We start from the raw sequence: 21,706 nt of genomic DNA on the forward strand, positions 1-21,706 counted from the left end.
TGACCAGTTCTGACTCCCACTGAATGTCACCCGGGGAGGTGACCTCACAGCCACAGAGAGGTGGCTGACTGGGTTTTCTGCTGAGCTGAGTTGGCATGTCCTATGTCAGATGTGGTCATGTGGCACCCTGTGAGCTGGCCGAAGCTTTGTTTAGATCTTGGACTTCTGACTGTAAGTACAGTCTGACTGAGTGTGTGTGTGTGTGTGTGTGTGTATACTTGTGTATGGGGACATGCATGCAGCAGTCAGAGGACAACCCTGGGGTGTTGGTGCCCTCTTCCACACTGGTTGAGATGGGGTCTTTCTTGTTGTCTGCCACTGAAAAGGCCTTACTAGCTACCCCACAAGCTTCAGGGTTCTCCCAGCACCAACTCCCAATGCATAGGCACATGGAATTAGACATGTGTGCTACTTTGAGTTCCACTTTACATAGATGCTGGGGACCCACACTCCAGGCAGCGGGCTTACACAGCAGGCACCATTAACCACTGAGCTGTCTCACAGTCCCATGTCTGACTGCTTTTGAAAAACTGGCAAGTATGGTGTTAGCCTGTGGTCCTCAGCGACAGCCGCCCTTCGGAGGGCGCACATCCCAGTGTGCTCCAGGGGGCTGAGCATTGGGGTTTCACACTAGGAGATCATTTTGTGTAACTGCATTTTATTCTGAGACAGGCTCTCACTATGGTTGGCCTTGAACTTGAGAGCCTCCTACCTCAACTCCTAATGTAGGGATTACAGATGTGTGCCACCACACCTGGCACAAGTGCCACACATTTACAACTAGCTAGCTAAGTGCCCTCAACAGAAAATGAGGTAAGGGGTCCTGGGAACCAAAGATAACAGTAGCACCAGCAGCTCCTGTGCACCTGTCCTAACATGTGGGTCACCTGCCACCAGAAACCAGTGACACCAGGAGGCACCTCTCCCAGCGCCTGCTGGAAGCAGAAGCACATCCTCCCAGCCCCTAATTCTGGTTGCCGCTACTTCTCTTTTTCAGACCAGATTCCCCCTTCCTCCAGCCACACAGAAAGTGTACCCAGAGGCCACCCAGGAAGGTGGGGGAAGGCCCTCAGGGAAGAGGAACCTCGGGCAGCTCGGCTCTGCAGGGAAAGCTGTGCGGTCCAGTGTTCACCTCTTCACCTCAGAGGGTGGGAGGAATCTCACAACCAAACACCACCCAGCTATTCATTCTGACAACCCAAAGGATGGCCCGCCAGTGCAGCTCTCCAACTAGGAACAGCACACACACCTGGCAGAAGTAACAGCTTAATAAAGAAAGCATGAAAACCAGGCATGGTGGCACATGCCTTTAATCCCAGCACTTGGAAGGCAGAGGTAGGAGGATCGCCATGAGTTCGAGGCTACCCTGAGACTACATAGTGAGTTCCAGGTTAGCCTGGGCCAGAGTGAGACCCTACCTTGAAAAAAAAAAAAGCATGAAACCACCTTCCAGAGACCCTGCCCACAATCTGGCCTTCTCTATCTTCACTTCCTGAAGGGGGCACAGGAACTAAAAGGCAGACAGCCTGGGTTCAAGTGCTGCCAAAGTGCCTTTGGAACCTCAACTGGTTCCACCTCCCCATGGAGAATACTGAAAGCACTAACCTAGACACCTGCCACCAATGACACAGACAGCACCAGCCCAGTGCTCTAGATGTCACCTGGCAAGAGGCAGATATATGTGGCCACCATGTACTTTCTCATACTGACTTGATTAGGAGAGAAGGGTCCAAGCCCAATAATGACCACATAGGGAACTCACTGAGCCAAGGTTCTGCCTCGGGCAGCTGAGCACAAAGGTGGGATGGAGGCCACACTCGGCACTCACCCACCAATACTGTGCTTGGCCCTTGCTGCTTACTGTGAAGAGCACAGTTTCTTCCCATGGCCATCATGCTGTCACCAGAGATAGCCCCGGGAAGACAATGCGCCACCAGAGATACTGCTGTGACCCATCCAAGCCCTCCCGTGGCCCCTTCTTGACTTGGAGGATGGGAAGTCAACTGTTCTGGCTCATGAAGTGCTCTTAAAGCAGATGTGAAGTCAGACCTCCCTTGGGTGCTTGGCAGAGCAGGGCAGCAGGCAACAGCCTGCACCCAGCTGCTGTGTCTGCCATTTAGACCTAGCACAAGGTTCTGCGTGCAGAGCACGAGATAGCATTTCGTGGCAGGAGGCCCCACGCAGCAGACAGGCTCCCCCCATGAAGACATGGAGGGCCAGGAAGTGAGCGGCTCTAGTCTCCATTCTGAGGCTCTATCCCAGCATGCTGAGTGCTTGCTCATTTTAACTGGTGCCACCAATGGTCTGGTGACACCCGGCATTCTGCCTTGATGAGGCCCTGAAGAAGCCAAGGGGAATTACTCCAGCAGAGCCAAATGCTCAGGCCTGGCAGGAGGCTTTGGAAATCTAATTATTGTTTTGTTTCCAGCCACCATGCTATCTCAGTGTCCCTGCACAGTAGCAGCCACCTGCTGGGCCAGGACTGAGACAAGGGTTCCCATCGCCGTGGGGTTCAAGACTACCGCTCATGGCAGACTTTCCACTGAAGAGTCCAGTCTCCAGCCATGACAGGTGTACCATGACTAGCCACAGGATCTCACTAAGTCCCCAGATCCTTGACTGGCGGATCATGAGGACTCCAGTCTACAGCTGAGGGTGCTGAGGCTGGAGAAGCCAGATGTGTTCTTGTATCATCAGCTGTTCCGCCAAACAGGCACAAGTGACCAAAGCCATGCACACTGGGGATGCTTGGTCAAAGAAAGAGCCACAGGGTCATGCTGCTGTGTCCACCTTGGGCTGACTACCCTTGGCTAACACTCTCACTGCTCTCTCCCAGCTCCTCTTAGTCACATAAGCTTACGGCCAGCAGCTCTGGCTACCTTGACAATGCCTAGTGCCAACTGGCTCAGGCAGCATGAAACGTGGTTCCCCAGAAAAGGAGCCAGGGTGGCACATGGGGCCCTTGCAAGGACTGTGGCCTTCCAAGCTGCAGACAAGGAAGTGTGTCCCAGACAACTTCCAGTGGAGTCGGGTCATGCAGCAAGATGAAGGCGGGGGATGGCTCCCTGCCCTTCCACTTCCGTCCATCTCTGCAGTTTATCACCTGGAAATCATCATAGCCCTGCAGCAAAGCAGCCATGAGATCTAGTACCGTGTAGCCACCTCAGCCCTCTGCGGCCCCAATCCTTCCTCATCTGGTACACACACTGTGCGCCCTTAAAGGTACTGAGGAAATAAAACCTCAGTGTGAGTTGCCCTGGAATTACCAGGCCCATCCCTGGCACCTCCTCAACATCCACTCTCTCAGTCTAGATCACCAAATGCATGCTGCAGACTCTCAGACATCTCAAAACCACCCTGTCAGTGCCAGCCCAAAGCCCTCTGGAAGGTCATTCCTCATTTTCAGGTTTTAAATACTTTGGCTCCCACCTGACTCTGTTCTGTGAGTCACTCATTAGCATCTTGGTACCTGCTGTTTTGGCCAAAAGGCTAGATCTCAGATAAAACCCATACAAGGAGAAAATACAAACCTTGCAATTTCCTAAAGGGATGAAGCCCACCAGAGACACAGCCAGATTCCTAGGGACCTACAACTCAGGAAGGCATCTGTTAGCCTGGAGCAGCAGATACCTCCTCACTCTGGGACAAAACAACTGACCAGAAACAACTTGAAACTTGCAGTTTCAAGGGGAAAGTTTGTCACAGTGGGGAAAGCATGGTAGGAGCAGATAGCCAGACATGACATCGCCTCACCAACAGGCAGAACGGAGAATGAGCTTGTTCCCATTGGCAAAGAGGGCTGGACTATAAAATCCCAAGGCCTCGGGCTGGAGAGATGGCTTAGTGGTTAAGCGCTTGCCTATGAAGCCTAAGGACCCTGGTTCAAGGCTCGATTCCCCAGGACCCACGTTAGCCAGATGCACAAGGGGGCGCACGCGTCTGGAGTTCGTTTGCAGTGGCTGAAAACCCTGGCGTTCCCATTCTCTGTTTCTCTCTCTCTCTCCCTCTACCTCCTTCTCTCTCTGTCTGTCACTCTCAAATAAATAAAGAAAAAAATTAAAAAAAAATCCCAAGGCCTGGCCTCAGTACCATACCTCTTCCAGTAAGGCACCACTTCTCAAAGGTCCCAGGAGCTGTGGGTTGAGTATGAGGCTTAATTACAAATACATGAGGCTATGGGAGACATCTTACTTTCAACCACCACCGGGCATGGTAGAACATGCCTGTACGCCCAGCACTTAAGAGGCAGGATTATGAGTTCAAGGTTAGTCTGGGCACCTGGGCAACAGAGTAAAAAGAGGTAAGACAAGATGCCATCCACATCTAGTTAAGGACCTTCCATCAACCAATCCAATGAGCAGCAAGGCCCCTGAGACCCATCTAGGTGCATTTCTACCATGTCTTGAGGAGTACCTACACACTGTAGGCCCAAACTTACAAGACACAATGATGAGGGCTGGAAGATGGTTCAGCAATTAAGGTGCTTGCTTACAAAGCTTAATGACTCAGGTTTGATTCCCCAGTGCTCACACAGAACCAGATGCACAAAGTGGCGCACAAATCTGGAGTTCATTTGCAGTGGCTAGAGGCCCTGGTGTGCCCATTCTCTCTGTGTACCTGTCTGCTTACAAATAATTTTTTTTAAATAAAAGATACAATGATGGGGCTGGAGATATGGCTTAGCGGTTAAAGTACATGCCTGCAAAGCCTAAGGACCCGGGTTTGATTCTCCAGGTCCCGTGTAAGCCAGATGCATATGGTGGCTCATGTATCTGGAAATCATTTGCAGTGGCTGGAGGCCCTAGCATGCCCATTCTCTTTCTCTCCCTCCCCTGCCTTCTGTCACTAATAAATAAATGAATAAAAATAAATCTTTAAAAAAATACAGTGATGAATGGCACTCTGGGCCCAGCAGGTAATCAGATGGTTAGACAAGTAACCAGCACACAGTAAGCCTCGGGTAATCACGGACAGATGCCTCATCAAGACAGCAAAGCAGAAAAGGGTGATGAGTCACTTTCTCAGTCCAAAGGGGAGATTCAGGAAAACCTTCACAGAGCTGGCGTTTGTTCACTGCAGGGTTTCCCAGGCAGGACGGAACTCTATGAGCAAACAGGAGGCTGGGAAAGGCCTTCCAGGCAGACTGTTCAGCAAGGCCAGGAGGCTCAGAAGGCAATGAGATGCTGAACTGAAAGCAGGATGTCACCCAGGAAAAGGGGCTAGTCAGGCAAGAAGGGGCTGGGATACACAGGCCCGGAAAGCCAGTACAGGAACTTAACTCAGGCTGACTGCTCAGACAGCAGGGATGGGAACCTTCGGTGGAAGGTCAACACAAGGTGACAAAGCCTGGGCACAGATCACAGATTCCTGTGAAGGTTTGTCTTTCCTTGGCAAGGACCTGCCTTTCCCAGACCAGCATGCTGGAATCAAACCTGAGTCGTTAGACTTTGCAGGCAGGCACCTTAACCGCTGTACCATCTCTCTCGCCCGCATCGTATCTTGTAGGTTTGGGCCTACGGTATACAGGGGATTGGAGAGATGACTCAGCAGTTAAGTGCATGAGGGCCTGGAGCTGCCCAAGTTCAAATCTCAAAAAAACTCCATGTAAACAGCTGGGTGTGGCCATGTGCACCTGCAAAGGGGAGCAGCCATCAGAGAACCGCCAGCACTCATGACAAACCACAAACTCCAGCATCAGTAAGAGACTCAAAGAGGTAGGGGTGGAAGAGCAATGGAGCAGGACATGCCGCGTTCTGCTCTGGCCACCACAGGCACGCTCCTGGGGACCCACAAAGTCATATACACATGTATATAACACATTACACGCACATGCACACACCACACACGTTACATACAGGCACATGCATATGCCACACAACACATTACACACACATACACTACATACAACACATTATATACACACATATATACACCACACATGTACATACACGCAAGCAAGAAAAGGGTGGGGAGGGAGGACCATCGTGCAGGATGGGAAGGTCCCAGGGAGCTTTAAGGCAGGGCTTCAGGTGGACTGCTCAGACAGCAGGGATGGGAACCTTAAGCAGAAGCTCAACACAAGGTGACAAAGCGTGAGCACAGGTCACACAGACTCCTGTGAAGGCTTGTCTTTCCTTGGCAAGGCCCTACCTGTCCCAAACCAGTGTGCTGGAATGTCCCCGTAGGTCTTTGGCCTTTTAGTAAATGACCCACTAACCGTGCGAGAGAGGAGACTGAGGTATTAATGTCCCGGTGTTTGAGATGTGATTCTCTGTTCTTAAGGCACAGACTTCAGCAAGACGCAGACATCCCACTGGTGGCCAGCATGGTGAGCTGGCCACCTCACCCTGCTCAAGCTCCATCTGCAGCTCAGAGCTTACTCTTGGCACAGACCTGGACTGACCCACTACTTTCACTCCAGAGGACAACCAGACCCTCCACAAACACAGCTGGGTGCTGGCAGAGATTTACAAGCGGCATGCATTATGACACCCAGGTTCTGATTTTGAACCAAATCTAGCTATTGGCAGGCTCAAGTCACCCGCTCAGCAGGCTGGCCACGCTCTGTCAGTCAGCAGACTTGTGCAGGTGACAGACATCCTCCCAAGCTTCATCCTTTGAAGCTGACATGGGTTCACTCTCATCTGCCTCCTTCTCCCAGAGCAGCTCCATAGTAGTATGGGAGGAATGACCAGAAAGGGCTTGCTATTCACAGGTTGTGTGACCCTAAACAATTACCTAACCTCTTTGGGGGCATTTCTTCCTCTGTAAAATATAGGTAACAATAATAATCTCATTAAATCATGTTATGAGGTAATAGATATATACTAATAGCCCAATGTGAGCCAGGCCCTGAATTCAATCCCCAGGATTGTAAACAATAAACACAAAAACATAATAAATGCTAAGGTCTTACAGAGCTCTGAAGAAAAATGGAGGCAGGGGAAAAGGAGAGGGAGAAGCAGGAAGAGGAAGAAAGGAAGAAAAGGAGGGAAGGAACTTTGGAGTCAGGCAGGTCTGAGTTTTGATCTCTGGTCAATCATTTGCTGTGCAGGCTTGAGAAAGGTACTAAATCTCTCTGACCCTGTTTCCTGTATAAAGAAAGTCTAGAAAATTCAGCCTTCCTTGCCAGAAAGCAAGCAAGCAAGAGCAGAACTCTGAGCTACTACTTTTAGGTCTGCATGGCACTTGGGGAAACATCTAGCTTGGGTTCTGGTCCTCCTGGACCCCCCAGCTCTAGCGCTGGAGATGGGAGCAAACAAGCTGAAGCAATGGGGCCCGTCTGCTGGGAACTCGGGGTTCCCTGCACATCACCCCAGAATATTCCTCTCCTTCATCTCTGGCCAGGGCAGCAAATGAACTTGCTGCAACCATATGTGAACACCATAGAGCCCTGAAATGTGGCTTCCTGACATTTCAGGACCCTCCACACAAAAAGTTATTTCCAGCTTCTCCCAAGCCCACAGCCCAAGCAACCAGCTTGATGGTTTTGGGACAAGAACCAGAAAGAGTTTTAAGGCCTCTTCCTCTGCCAGAAACACACTTAACATCTACAACATTTATGGCTCACCACCTCTCTTGGGTTTGCTTTGCGCTGGGCTTTGGTTCCCAGGAAGACAATACGAAACCCCAAAGCCTCAGTTCAGGACATCGTGACACCGGCTCGCCCTCCACCGGGTCCCTCCAGCACAGCAGCTGATGGGGAGGGGAGCAGTTCTCTCCTGCCAGCTGCAGCGGGGATCCTGGCAGGCCGGTGAAGGCGATTTCTTCTTTCAACAAGGAGTGGGGCAGAGAACCAAGCCAAGGCACAAGCCAGTCTGAAGTCCCCAAGGAGCAGGGACAAAGTCAAAGGGTCAGCTGTTAGGAGATGAGTGCCTGAGGTCAGCAAGGCCTCCATGAGGGCACTAGACACCCCCCTCAAGCATTTCCAGGCTGGGGTACAGCATCAAAGCCCCAGAGTCTCCTAGGAGTGGAATCTGTCACACTTCAGTCAGCGACAGGCTCTTCTCCTAGCAGACCGAAGCCTGCCTCATCCTTCACTCCCTCACCTGGACAAGCTACATGCCACCCACGCACCCACCCAATAATGCCCAGCTTACTTTTGCTAGGCAACTCTTCTTGGCCCAGGCCATTGGAGGGAGCCAGTGGGGTGCTGCCCGCCTCGTCCAAGGTCAGAATGAGTGGCACATCGTCATCTAAGCTCACGGCCATGTTCTCCTGTTCTGTGGTCCTCAGGATGCGATGACCAAGGCTTTAAATAGTCTCTGGCTTGAGCTCCTGTTCAAAGCCACTGACCCAGAGGTGCTTCTCAGAACTGGCTCCATCAGAGGCATCTTCTAGGGGTCGGAGGATAAAAAAAGAAAGACCATGATTAAAACATAACCACTACGGATGAATGTGCTCTGGAACGAGGCAGCAGTGATGGCCACACAACTCAAGGCCAGATGAAAACCAGTGAATTATATATAGACTCTTTTCAATGGTCAATTTTAACAACATGAGAATTATCTTCAGTTTAAAAGAACAGTGTGTGTGGTGGTTCCCACAGTGATGTTGGCACTTGGCAGACTGGGAAAACGGTGAGTTCAAGACCAACTTGTGTTACACCACGAAGCTCTGTTCCCAAAACACCAAAAATAACAACAATAATAAGTATTTTGGAATTAAACTTTAACAGAGGATCTTCTAAAATCATGTTTAATCTATTCACTATCCAGCAACTCCACTGCTCAGGATGAATCACACAAAATATGGACACCAACATATTTTTAAATATTCAAAGCAGTATTATAATGGTCTAAAACCTGAAAACAGGGGCTGGAGAGATAGCTCAGCCATTAAAGGCACTTGCTTGCAAATCCCAACAGCCAAGGTTTAATTCTCTACTACCCATGTAAAGCCAGTTGCACAAAGTGACACATACATCTGGAGCTCATATGCAGAAGGCCCTAACACACCCATCTGTTTTCTCTCTTGCAAATAAATAAATTAAAATATTTTTAAAATTTGGAAATGTCAAGGTGTTCATAAAGGACAGTATATTTATAAATTCACTTGGTTGCAAAGCCTGACAGCGCAGGTCTGATTCCCCAGTACCAACGTATGCACAAGGTCGTGCATGTGTCTGGATTTGGTTTACAGTGGATGGAGGCCTGGTTCTCTAGGTGTGGTGATACACGCCTTTAATCCCAGCATTTGGGAGGCCAGAGGTATGAGGAACACTGTGAGTTCAAGGCCACCCTGAGACTACATAGTGAATTCCAGGTCAGCCTGGGCCAGAGTGAGACCTGACCTCGAAAAACCAAAAAAAAAAAAAAAAAAAAAAAAAACAACTATGGGCTGGAGAGATGGCTCAGTGGTTACGTGCACTTCCTGAGCAAGCATGAGGGCCCAAGGAGGCCCAAGATGGCCAGAGGTTAAATGTCTAGAACCCACATGAAACAGCTGGGCATAGCCACATGCACCTGTAACTAGCCCAGTCCCACAGGGGAGCAGAGACTCAAGAGTCTCTGGAGCCTGGCGAGCTCTAGAAATAGTAAAAGGAACTTTGGCTTCAAACAAGACCAGGCGGAAGAGCAATGGAGCAGGACACCCAACTTTCCACTCCAGTCCACAGGTGAACTACCTTCCCTTACCATGCACAGCAAGGTACAAATGAGCATATGGAGCCCCAAAAGGGCATATGCATGTGCACAGACCACACACACCACATAACACATGCATGCACAAAAGCAAAAGTATACATACACACACACACACATATATACTACATATAGAGAGAGAGTCCTACAAGAGCAAATACTGACAATTAAGTCTGGGGAGTCAGATGATAAGATGATTGATTGCTAACATGTTCCAAAGCCACCCTTCGTTATCACATTCATCTCTGTGTGCTTTTGTAAGGATTTTTAAAGACGTGTGTGTGTGTGTGTGTGTGTGTGTGTATTTTTTTTTTCAGAGAGCACTTACTACATGACAAAAGACTATACTGGCAGTTTATAAACAAAAGTTGCTCAAAATCTCATCAGTAGATAGTCCCATAGAACAGGTAGAAACAGAAGCTTAAGTACCTTCCCAAAAGCCACAGTTAGAAAACCAAGCTTTGCACTCCAATGTAACTCCAAGCTGGTGTTCCTAGCCAATACACCCTGATTCCTTCTAAGCCCCTGGTCTAATACTTAGCACCAGTAAACAGCATCCAGGCCATCCACGCTTGCTGCATCTTTAAAAAAAAACAACTTTCACTTTCACCTTAAATTGGCTTCTCAGGAGTAGACATCCACTCTCAAGACCATTGTGGACTTTGCTGATAACCAATACATACCAGCCGAATTCACCCATTGTACCCTTTGCCTAGATTCACACATTTGAAAAGCAACAGGGGACAAGACTCTCCTTTTAAAATGACGTTCAGAGTTACAGAGACATGCTCAGCCTTCCTTCCCAGTTTCAAACCCTCAGAACTAGCCTGTTAAGAGTTTCTATTTATACACTGCAGTCCTGCTCAGGAGGACCAGCAGAGCACAGGACTCAGCAGTACCAAAAGACCTTTGAACTTGAAAACAGCGGCAGGCTCCAGCCGCCAGCCAAGTGGCCTCTGGGATGCATGGCTTTTGCCTGCAAACCAATCCACTGAAATTGCAATGGGGGCAAGTCCTTCTTTCAGGAACCATGGGGAGCCCTGGGCCTCATCAGCCCACCTCTTGCAACACAGGGAGCAGCAGTAAACCTTGTTCCACTGCAAAGCCTGTAACTCTCTTCCATGCAAGCTTCCTGTGAGAGTATTTTTTTTGTTTCCCTAGATCAGGAGCTCTATTTTGCTTTGAAACCTCACTAGGGGGTGGAAGGCAGAACAGGAAATCCCATGTGAGATGCTAACATTCGGCTGTTTTAAGAATTCTGCCCTGTTTTGTTTCTGGCTCCCGCAGTCCCAGTTCCAAGGACTGAATCCAGAGCCTTGTTCATACTCAGCACATGAGCTACCATGAGTAGCACCACCAGACCCTGGTGGAATGTCTTCCATATTTTCAAACATGAACTTTCTTGTAGCCATTACTGGCCTTGGGCGATGATCACTCCCGTTTGTTTGGAAGGAAAAAAAAAAAAAAAAAGTCTGTTAACTCAACTCACTACAAGTAAGTTTCCAAGTTTTGTTGCTAGTACCTTAATGGCCTAGGGATTTTATATTTTAACTATTTAATGTATGACAACTTTCTTGTCTTACCTCATTGGCTCTCAACTGTTGATTTTGTTCTTAGGGGACACACTGCCAAATTCTAAGAATCATTTTGAGTGTCACAACTTGGGGGCTATTGCTCTAAGTCCAAAAATGTCACTACACATCTACAGCACACAGATGAGACCCACCCAGTAAGGAACCTTGTGCTCAGAACACACACACACACACACACACACACACACACACACACGAAATGATGAGAAAGCTGAGGCTTGGGTTGGTTCGCTTGCCTCTTAAGGGACAGCTGGGAAGCAGCACAGGCCAGACTTCAACCCCAGCACCAAGAATTCAGGCGCCCTCCCTCTTAAACCCAGCCCTGGAACTATTCCTAGAACCAGTTCATGTAAATTCAAACCTATCACTTTTGTTAATTTTATTTTTTAAAACAGTCTCTTGAACTAACCATGCCTGAGCCGCCCAACAAATCCATTACATCTCAAAGCGAGAAAAATGAAGGCCAGAGAGGGGAAGGAAACTGACCAAGGTCACACAGTGCAGGGGCCGAGCTAGAACTCAGGACCCCTCAATCCTCCCCCAGGATCCTTGGACAGGCTTGAGTTACCCCGCTAGAGATGACCCCGAGGGTCACCCCTGGAAAGTCACCCCTGGAGGATGGTGCTGGGGTCAGAGGGCTGGCTGCTATCTCGCTGTCCCCAGGGGCGGCCTGACCGGGCACGAGTCACCGGCGGGGTCACCTGAGGACGCACTCAAGGAGGTGAGCTGGGGGAAGAGGAAACAGGGCGCGAAGCCAGCTGCAGCCCCGTCCGGGGGTGCCCACGTGGGGGTCACCCTAGGAAGCTGGTCCCAGGACAAGGGGTGCCATGTCCCAGGCCGGCTCAGAGGCACGACGGTGACGTCCCCGCGGCCCCTCTGGGCACCCCCTGCCCGCCTTCCGCACCCGAGCGCCCAGCCGGCCGCTGCCCTCTGACCCCTGCCCTCTCCCTCGATCGCACCCCTCCGGATTCTTACACTCGGCGACTCAGGAACCCGGACCGCGCACCGGGGTCCGCACCGTGCAGCCCGGCCCGCAGGCGCCGCCGCCAAATCCCCGAAGTGCGAGCGACAGCAGCCGCCACAGCCACCGTCAGCGCCTCAGCCGCTGCCACCACGGCAGCTGCGCCAGCTCTCGCATCCGCCGCCGACCTTCCCTCAACCCCGCCGGCACCGCCCCGTTTCCCCTCCACCGCGGTCTACTGGCCGACTGAGCAGCAGAGACTCACTCTGATTGGTCAATTCTCAGGTCAGTCACTGGCTCCCTTTGCCTCCTTCAAAGAGGCGGGGTGGGTAAGCTCCACCCTTTGCCCCGCCCATCCTCCCCCGCCTTACTCGTTCTACCCAACCCACAAGGAGTCTTGGGTCTTTTAATTGGTGGAACGTCAGAGAGACCGTGATTGGTCAGATTCCAGGGGGTGGAGCTAAAGGAGCCCAACAAGAAATTGAACGGCGGAAAGGAAAGTCAGTCAGATGCCGAGTCCCGCCTCCCGAGGTTGGCGGTAACCTGGCAACACAAGGAGCGCGGAGATAACTAGAGAAACTTGTGGAGCGGTTGGAGCGGGTGAGTAACCAGGTCCTGGAGAGCCGGGGTTGAGGGAAATTGTGGACGGAAGTCCGGAGCTCTCTCCTCCGGCGCCATGAGGAGTCAGTGGCCTCCCACTGCGATCCCATCCCAGCCGCAGAATCCCACCCTCTTTCTGGGCCTCTTGCAAGGACCACGGAGCATCCTTTCTCGGGGGCCTTTCTTCTGTCCCCTCCACCTGTCGTTTCATGTCTCCACGCCCGTATCTTAAAAACAAAAAGAAAGGCTGGAGAAATGGCTTAGCGGTTAAGGCGCTTGCCTGTGAAACCTAAAGACAGAGGTTCGATTCCCCAGGACCCACGTAAGCCTGATGCACAAGGTGGCACATGCATCTTGGAGTTCGTTTGCAGCGCCTGGAAGCCCTGGAGCACCCATTCTCTCTCTCTCCCTCTCTCTCTCTCTCTCTCTCTCTCTCTATCTCAAATAAATTAAAAAAAAAAAAAAAACAAGAAGGAAACCAGCCATGTAGACCCATTAAAAAATGGGATTCTTAAAAAAAAAATAATGGCCATGGGATATATTTTATAATCATGGAAAGTTAATAAATTTTTTTAAAAAATGGGATTCTTAGCTGAATGTGGTGACGCATATCACAGTTCATTGAAGTCGAGCGTGAAGGTGGGGAGACCTTGGTCTGTAAGTCTCTCTCCATCCTCCCTAAAGGCCACTCCCCAGCGAGCCTGCCACAACCGCATCCCACTGCAGTGAGGGCTTCCACCGTGTTGTCTTGGTTGCACACATTTGTCTTTTATGTTAACTGCAGAACTTAACTTGTATACCTGTCCTTAAGATGTGATTTGGTTGTACATCTTGAAGACGCATTTCTTGTGAAGATTAAACAAGGCGAGGTTGTGAAGTTGTTGACATGAAGCAGGGATATGTAATAAATTCTCAGAAAACAGTGGCAACTCTCTCTCTAAGGCACCCTGCCTTCGTTCTTCCTGCTTAAAACACTTCCAAGATGTTGGCTCATATCTTGAATAGTCATATATTCAACAGTTTGTAGTTACTAAGTCGTAATTATGGGTGCTGGAGTAGAACAATCAGCAAAAGAAATTTCAGGGCTGAGGAGAAGGTTTGGCAAGTAACAGTGCTTGGCAGACAAGCATGAGGACCTGAGAGGCTGGGACTGCCTTCTAGCTTCACTCACCACCCAAGTTAAAAAGGGAGAAATGGGTGGGTGGGGGGCTGTAGAGATGGCCCAGCGGTTAGGGCACTTACCTGCAAAGTCTGACAACCTGAGTCCTGTTCCCCAGTACTCACATAAATCTAGATGCACAGAGTGGTGCATGTATCTGCTGGAGTTTACTCAACTTTTAAAGGCTCTTGCCTGCACAGCCTGGTGCCTGGCTTCTACTCCCCAGTACCCATGTAAAGCCAGATGCACAAAGTGGCACATATGTCTGGAGTTTGTTTGCAATGGCAGGTGGCCCTGACACACCCATTCTCCCTTTCTCTGTCTCCCTCTTGCTCTCTCTCCCCCTCTCTGTCTGCCTCTTTCTCTGTATCACTTTTTTAAATTCATTAAAAATGGGATTCTTAAAAAAAAAATGGGATTCTTAGCTGAATGTGGTGGTGCATGTCAATCCCAGCACTCAGGAGGCAGAGGTAGGAGGAACGCCATGTGTTCAAGGCCACCCTGAGACTACAGAGTAAATTCCAGGTCAGCCTGGACTAAATAAAGACCCTACCTCAAAAAAAAAATGGGATTATTGGGATGGAGAGATTGCTAAGTGGTTAAGGTGCTTGCCAGCAAAGCCAAAGGACCCAGGTTTGGTTCCCCAGTACCAACATAAGCTAGATACACAAGGTGGCCCATGCATCTGGAGTTTGTTTGCAGTGGTTAGAATGCCCTGGCATTCTCTCTCTCTCTCTCTAACCGCTAAGCCATCTCTCCAGCCCTCTCTCTAACAAACAAATACATAAAATATTTAGAAAATGGGATTCTATTTTTAGATTACAAATTTTAATGTTCAGAAAAAAAGCCTTGTATAAGTGAACTAAGATTACAAAAAAAACTTGCAGGTCTGGAGAGATGAATTAATGGTCAAAGCACTTGTCTGCAATGTCTAAGGACTCACATTTGACTCTCCATGTCCCACGTAAGCCAGACACACAAAGTGACACAAGCATGCAAGGTCGCACATGTGCACAAGGTGGAACACATGTCTGGAGTTCAATTGCAGCAGCTGGAGGCCCTGGCACACCAATTCTGTCTCTCTCATTAAAAAAAGAAAATAGCAGAGATCATGCAATAAAAGCAACCAAATCACTCTGAAAAACAGCCAGGCATACAGTCCTTTAAGTCCAAGTCCTGAGAGATGTGGAGACAGGAGAATGGCTCAGGCTCATTGGTCAACCAGCCTGACCAAAAGCCAGCAGCTCCAGGTTCTGTGAGAGACTCCATTTCAAGGACAGAGTGTAGACTAGCAATAGAGGAGGACACCTGATGTTTTCCTCTGGCTCACACACACATGTGCATGGGTCGCGATCATCTGCATACCCATATGCATACAGAAAAATGAACGTCTCATTGCTTTTCCCGTGGAGCACGCAGTTTCGAATGGGAGATAGTCATTAATGAAAGAATGCAGGACAGTTAGATGTCAAGTTACAACAAGGGGATTCACTTGCAGAATGATGGAGGGAAGAGGGAGAGCAACCCCCTCCTCAAAATGCAAATTTAAATTGGGTACAGTGGCACACACCTGTAGTCCCAGCACTAAGGATGCTGATGAAGGAGTTTGAGGTGCCTGGTAGAGAGAATTTGGCACCAGCCTAAGTTACACAATAAGGCTGAAAAAAAATAATCATAATACAACTCCAGTCTGTTGATGGGCAAATGGAAAGTAGATGTGGCGGATCCTGACAATGGGAGATTATTGAGCCACAGGAAAGAATAGCCTTGAAGACATTAAGCAGGCCATGAAGCCAAACCCAAAATGACAAATATATGACCCCACTGACCTGAGACATCTCTAGTAGTCAGATTCATAAAAGAAATGGAACAAGATTATTGGGAGATGTGGGCAAAGGGGAGCAACAGTTATTGAATGAGTGCAGTTTCAGCAGAATGGTGAAAACACTGGAGATGGGTAGTGATAATGATTTATATTTATTTATGTACTTATTTGAGATGGAATGAGAGAAAGAGGAAGAAAGAGAGAGAATGGACTGCCAGGGCCTCTAGCAACTGCTGAAGAACCCCAGACAATGCACCACCCTGTGCATCTGTATTTATATGGTGTTGCAGTCCAGCTCGCATTGCTGGTAGAAATCACCCAACCAAGAGCAGCTTCTGGGAAAAAGAGATTTATTTTGGCTTACAGGCTTGAGGGGAAGCTCCACGATGGCAGGGGAAAACAATGGCATGAGCAGAGGGTGGACATTACCCCCTGGCCAACGTAAGGTGGACCACAACAACAGGAGGGTGTGCCAAACACTGGCATGGGGAAACTGGCTATAAAGCCCATAAGCCCACCCCCAACAAATACACTCCCTCCAGGAGGCATTAATTCCCAAATATCCATCAGCTGGGAACCTAGCATTCAGAACACCTAAGTTTATGGGGGACACCTGAATCAAACCACCACATATGGGTACTGGGGAATTGAACTCAGGCCCTTAGGCTTTGCAGGCAAACACCTTAAGCACTGAGCAATCTCTCCAGCCCATAATACTTTTTTTTTTTTTTTTTTTTGGTTTTTCGAGGTAGGGTCTCACTCTGGTCCAGGCTGACCTGGAATTAACTCTGTAGTCTCAGGGTGGCCTTGAACTCACGGCGATCCTCCTACCTCTGCCTCCCGAGTGCTGGGATTAAAGGCGTGCGCCACCACGCCCGGCTCATAATACTTTTTTTAAAAGTATTTTATATTTATTTATTTGAGAAAAGGAAAGAGGCAGAGAGAGAGACAGAGGGAGGGAGAGAGAATGGCACACCAGGGTTTCCAGCCACTGCAAACAAACTCGAGATGCATGCGCCCTCCTCTTGTACACCTGGCTTATGTGGGTACTGGGGAATCGAGCCAAGATCCTTTGGCTTTGCAGGCAAGTGCCTTAACCCCTAAGCCATTTTTCTTTCTTGCTTGCTTGCTTTTTTTTTTTTTTTTTTTTTTTTTTGGTTTTTCGAGGTAGGGTCTCACTCTAGCCCAGGCTGACCTAGAATTCACTATGTAATCTCAGGGTGGCCTTGAACTCACAGCAATCCACCTACCTCTGCCTCCCAAGCGCTGGGATTAAAGGCATGCACCACCACACTCTTTTTTTTTTTTTAAAGATATTTATTTGTAAGGAGGAGGGAGGGAGATAGAGAAAGAGAGAGAATGTGTACTCTATTGCCTCCAGACACTGCAGAGGAACTCCAGATGCATGCGCCCCCTTGTGCATCTGGCTAACATGGGTCCTGGGGAATCAATCTGGGTCCTTTGGCCTTGCAGGCAAATGCCTTAACCGCTAAGCCATCCCTCCAGCCCTATAATACTTTTTTTGAGACAGGATCTCACACAGTAGCTCAGGTTGTCCTAAAACTCATTATATAGTCCATACTGTCCTCAAATTTCTGCACTGCCTCAGCCTTCCACATGTTGGGACAACAAGTATGATCCACCACATCTGACTAAACGTAATATTTTTTTAAAATTTTTTATTTTTATTTTTACTTTGTGTGTGTAAGAAAGAGAGGCTGTGCTAGAGCCTCTTGACACCACAGACATACTCCAGACATATGTACCACTTTGTGCATCAGAGTTTATGTGGGTACTGGGGAATCAAGCCCAGGCCGGCAGGCTTTGCAAGCAAGTGGCTTTATCCACTGTGCCATCTCTCCAGCCCTAAATATAATATTCTTTCCTTTTTTTTCAATTTTTTGAGGTAGGGTCTTGCTCTAGCTCAAGCTGACACTATGTTGTCCCAGGTTGGACTCAAACTCACAACAATCCTCCTATCTTTGCCTCCCAAGTGCTGGAATTAAAGTGTGTGCCACCATGCCCAGCTAAATGTAGTATTATTTTTTTTTTTAAAAAAAGTTATTTAAGAGAGAGAGAATGGGCATGCCAGGGCCTCTAGCCACTGCAAACAAACTCCAGCTGTATGTGCCTTGTGCATCTGCCTTATATGGGTACTAGAGAGCTGAATTGATCCCCAGTATCTCTGTATAATCCTTGGGTTTCTAAGGCAAATGCTTTAATTGCTAAGTCATCTCTCCAGCCCATAAACGTAACATTCTTTCTGTTTGTTTGATTTTGTTTTTTGAGGTAGGGTCTCGCTCTAGCACAGGCTGACCTGAAATTCACTCTATATTCTCAGGCTGGCCTCAAACTCACGGCAATCCATCTACCTCTGCCAAATGTAACATTCTTAATGCCACTGCAGTAAGGAGGTTAAAATGAAGGGCAAGGCCCTGGCTTCCATCCTCAGCACTACATGATATACATGTTTATTTTATCCCATAAAAACAGTTATAAAGAGGCACAAAACTGTTTGATGCTGTTTGGTACTTTCAAAATCACCTAGAGGCACATCACTGAGTTAGCACATTTGTTCAGGGAAACTACTGACATAGAGTCTGTGGCACATCTACCTGGGACTTCTTCGAACACTCATTCCCCAGTTCCAATGACTCAATGGTCCAACCAGGCCCAGCAGCCTTAAGTGTGGCTGCCCCTCCATCCTCACTTGATTGGCACTGCTGGCTAACATGGCCTTCTTGGTGTGAGGAGGGCTTGCAGAGCCACAGTCCAAGGAGATCACTTTTCTGGGCCAAGCAACAGACTGTTGTCTTAGAGCTGTGTTCTAAATAGTACAACAGCCCTGCACACCTTGATCATGCTGGGCATGCATGTGGTAGAGCACAGAGCAGATCTGTGACAATCACTTCCGCATCCCTGGCCGCTAGTACGGGCGCACACATGCAGAAGGGAGCCATGAGAGTCAGGCCCAAAAGAGACTAAGAGTCAGGAAAGAAGGGGCAGGGGAGATGGCTCAGTGGATCAAGTGTTACACACAAGCATGAGGACCTAAGTTTGGATCCCCAGCACCTATGTAAAATCCAGGCACAGCAGTGCATGCCTGTAATCCCTGCACTGGGAAGACAGAGACAGGAGGATCCCTGGGGCTTGCTGGCTAGCTTGTCTAGCCAAATTATTGAGCTCCAGTTCAGTGAGAGACCCTGTCTCAAAAAATTAGGTGGGGAGCACCTGAGAATGACACCCAATGTCAACTTCTGGACTCCAAGTGAACATGCACACACATATATACATGTAAAATAAATAAACAATAAAATGCAATGAAATCCAGGGTCAACACTCACTGCACTCACCAGCAGAGAAGCCTGACAAATTCAGAGTGTCAGAGCACATGTTCTGGCCAATTTGGGGCTGAATTTGGGATCAGAAATCAGAAAGGATCCCTGGGGGCTGGAGAGATGGCTTAGCAAGCAGTTAAGGCACAGGCCTGCAAAGCCTAAGGACCCAGGTTCGATTCTCCAGGCATAAGCCAGATGCACATGGTAGCACACATGTCTGGAGTTCATTTGCAGTGGCTAGAGGCCTTGACGCACCCATTCTCTCTTTCTCTCCCTCTCTGTCTCTAATAAGTAAATAAATAAAAATAAATCTTTTTTTAAAAAAAAAAGAAAAGAAAGGACTTCAGGGAAGTGAGGTTTAAAAATAAAAAGACAAGGGCTGAGAGATAGCCCACTGGTTAAAGGCATTTGCTTGCAAAGCCTGACAGCCAGGGTTCAATTCCCTATGTATAGTCAGGTATACAAAGTAGTGCCTGCGTCTACGGTTTGCTTGCAGTGGCAGATGCCCATTCATTTTCAATCTCTTTGTTTCTCAGATTAAAAAGCAATATATATATTTTTTCTGAGCCAGGGTCTCATCCTAGCCCAGCCTGACCTGGAATTCACTATGTACTCTCAGGCTGGCCTTGAACTCATGGTGATCCTTGTACCTCTGCCTCCTGAGTGCTGTGCCACCACACCTGGCAAGGAGAAAGAGAGAAATGAGCACTATAAAATAACTCCAGACACAATGATGTGCCACTTTTTGCATCTGGCTTTACATAGGTACTGGGAAATTGAACTCAGGTCATTAGGTTTTGCAGGCAAGCACCTTGACTGTTGAGCCATCTCTCCATCCCAAATAATAGATATGTTTTTTTAAAAAGAAGATGAAAAGTGGGCTGGAGAGATGGCTTAGCGGTTAAGCGCTTGCCTGTGAAGCCTAAGGACCCCGGTTCGAGGCTCGGTTCCCCAGGTCCCATGTTAGCCAGATGCACAAGGGGGTGCATGCGTCTGGAGTTCGTTTGCAGAGGCTGGAAGCCCTGGCTCGCCCATTCTCTCTCTCTCTCTTTCTATCTGCCTCTTTGTCTCTCTGTCACTTTCAAATAAATGAAAATAAACAAAAATAAAAAAAAAAAGATGAAAAGTACTAAACAGAGCCTTTGCCTAGCATGCATAAGACCCTAAGTTTGACCACAAAAATAAATAAAACTTAAAATGTCCAATACTCAAAAAGAAATTGGGAAATATACAAAGAAGAAACAAATGTAAAAACACTCAGGAAAAAACAAATAGGGAAGAGAAACACTGCATGTGTCCACAGATTTTGGGTTTGACAAATGCTTCAAAGTAGCCATTGTGTCCAAATAGCTTTAGACAGAGGTTGGGAGATGGTTCCAGGTTAAAGGCATTTCTTGCAAAGCTTGATGACTGGAGATTAGATCCCAGAAGCCATGTAAAGCTGATGCAAGAGCACTGCCAGGGGCTAGACAAGAGAAACCCTTTCTCAAAGATAGTGGAAGGCCGGGACCAACACCTAGAGGTTGTCCTCTGACCTTCACACGTGTGCCATAGCATATGTACATGTGTGCGTGCACGGGCACACACACACACACCTAAAGAGAAACCATGGTTAAAGAACTAAAGTAAGGACCACAGAGTTCCAGGTCAGTCTAGGGTAGAGTGAGATCCTACCTAAAAAATAAAAACTTACTATTTGCCCTATATAGAAAAAGGTGCAAAATGCTGCTACAGACCAGTGTGGTTCAGGTCCTGCTGCAGACTGGTGTCCCTCAAGCACACTACAAACTATTCCCAAACCAATTCAACAATGCATGAAAAAAGGTTGCACACCATGACCAACTGAGAGTTATTCCAGGAATGGAAGACTGGTTAACCTTTGAGAAACTCTGCTGTAACCTGCTGTGCTAATCGAACCTGTGAGGACGTGGCAAGCAGGAACGCTCATTTACTGGCAGGAGCATCAACTGCCATAATCCACTAGAATTACAGTATGGCATTGTCCCCCAAAATTGAGCATAAACTTACCAGCCATCACCGGTCATTCCCTTCCTTGGGATTTACCCAAGAAAAACTGTGTCCCCACAAAGAGTATATATGAATGTCCTTAGCAGTGGTTTTCTTTTCTTTTCTTTTTTAATTTGAGGTAGGGTCTCACTCTAGCCCAGGCTGGCCTGGAATTCACTATGTAGTCTCAGGGTGGCCTCAAACTCACAGTAATTCTCCTACCTCTGCCTCCTGAGTGCTGGGATTAGAGGCCTGTGCCATCATGCCCAGCTCCTTCACAGTGTTATTCATAATAGTCCAAAACTGGGAAGTGCTATATGTCCATCAGCAAAGGAATGGATGAGCAAAATGTGGTTATTTTCACACAATGGAATATTATTTTATTTTATTTCATTATTTTATTATCATTGATTTATTTGACGGAGAAAGAGAGAGAAAGACCAAGAGAATGGGCACTTTAGGGCTTCCAGCCACTGCAAATGATTTCCAGATACGTGTACCTCTTTGTGAATCTGGCTAACATGGGTCCTGGGGAATCGAACCCAGATGGGTCCTTTGGCTTTGCAGGCAAATGCCTTAACTG

The 21,706-nt window shown here is 48.3% G+C and overlaps 2 protein-coding genes across 4 annotated transcripts in view; one reads left to right on the forward strand and one right to left on the reverse strand.

Annotated features, from left to right (window-relative positions):
* The window catches only part of Tpcn1 (two pore segment channel 1), a 67,994-nt gene extending 55,656 nt beyond the window's left edge, over positions 1–12,338 (reverse strand). The window contains exons 1-2 of one of the 2 annotated variants that reach the window (XM_004668465.2): positions 12,209–12,338; positions 8,100–8,336 (exon numbers count right to left, since the gene is read on the reverse strand). In XM_004668465.2, the coding sequence (XP_004668522.2) occupies positions 8,100–8,211 (112 nt within the window). In that variant the 5' untranslated portion in view covers positions 8,212–8,336; positions 12,209–12,338. The remainder of the gene's footprint in view (positions 1–8,099; positions 8,337–12,208) is intronic. The other variant, XM_045132453.1, reaches the window with a different exon arrangement.
* A 351-nt stretch (positions 12,339–12,689) lies between these two features.
* Positions 12,690–21,706, forward strand: part of Iqcd (IQ motif containing D) — a 33,612-nt gene continuing 24,595 nt past the window's right edge. For both annotated transcript variants that reach the window (XM_004668466.2, XM_045132906.1), the window contains exon 1: positions 12,690–12,794. The gene's annotated coding sequence lies outside the window, so the exon portion shown is untranslated. The remainder of the gene's footprint in view (positions 12,795–21,706) is intronic.

This window comes from Jaculus jaculus, chromosome 13, assembly GCF_020740685.1.
Source record: "Jaculus jaculus isolate mJacJac1 chromosome 13, mJacJac1.mat.Y.cur, whole genome shotgun sequence".
Lineage (NCBI taxonomy): Eukaryota > Metazoa > Chordata > Mammalia > Rodentia > Dipodidae > Jaculus > Jaculus jaculus.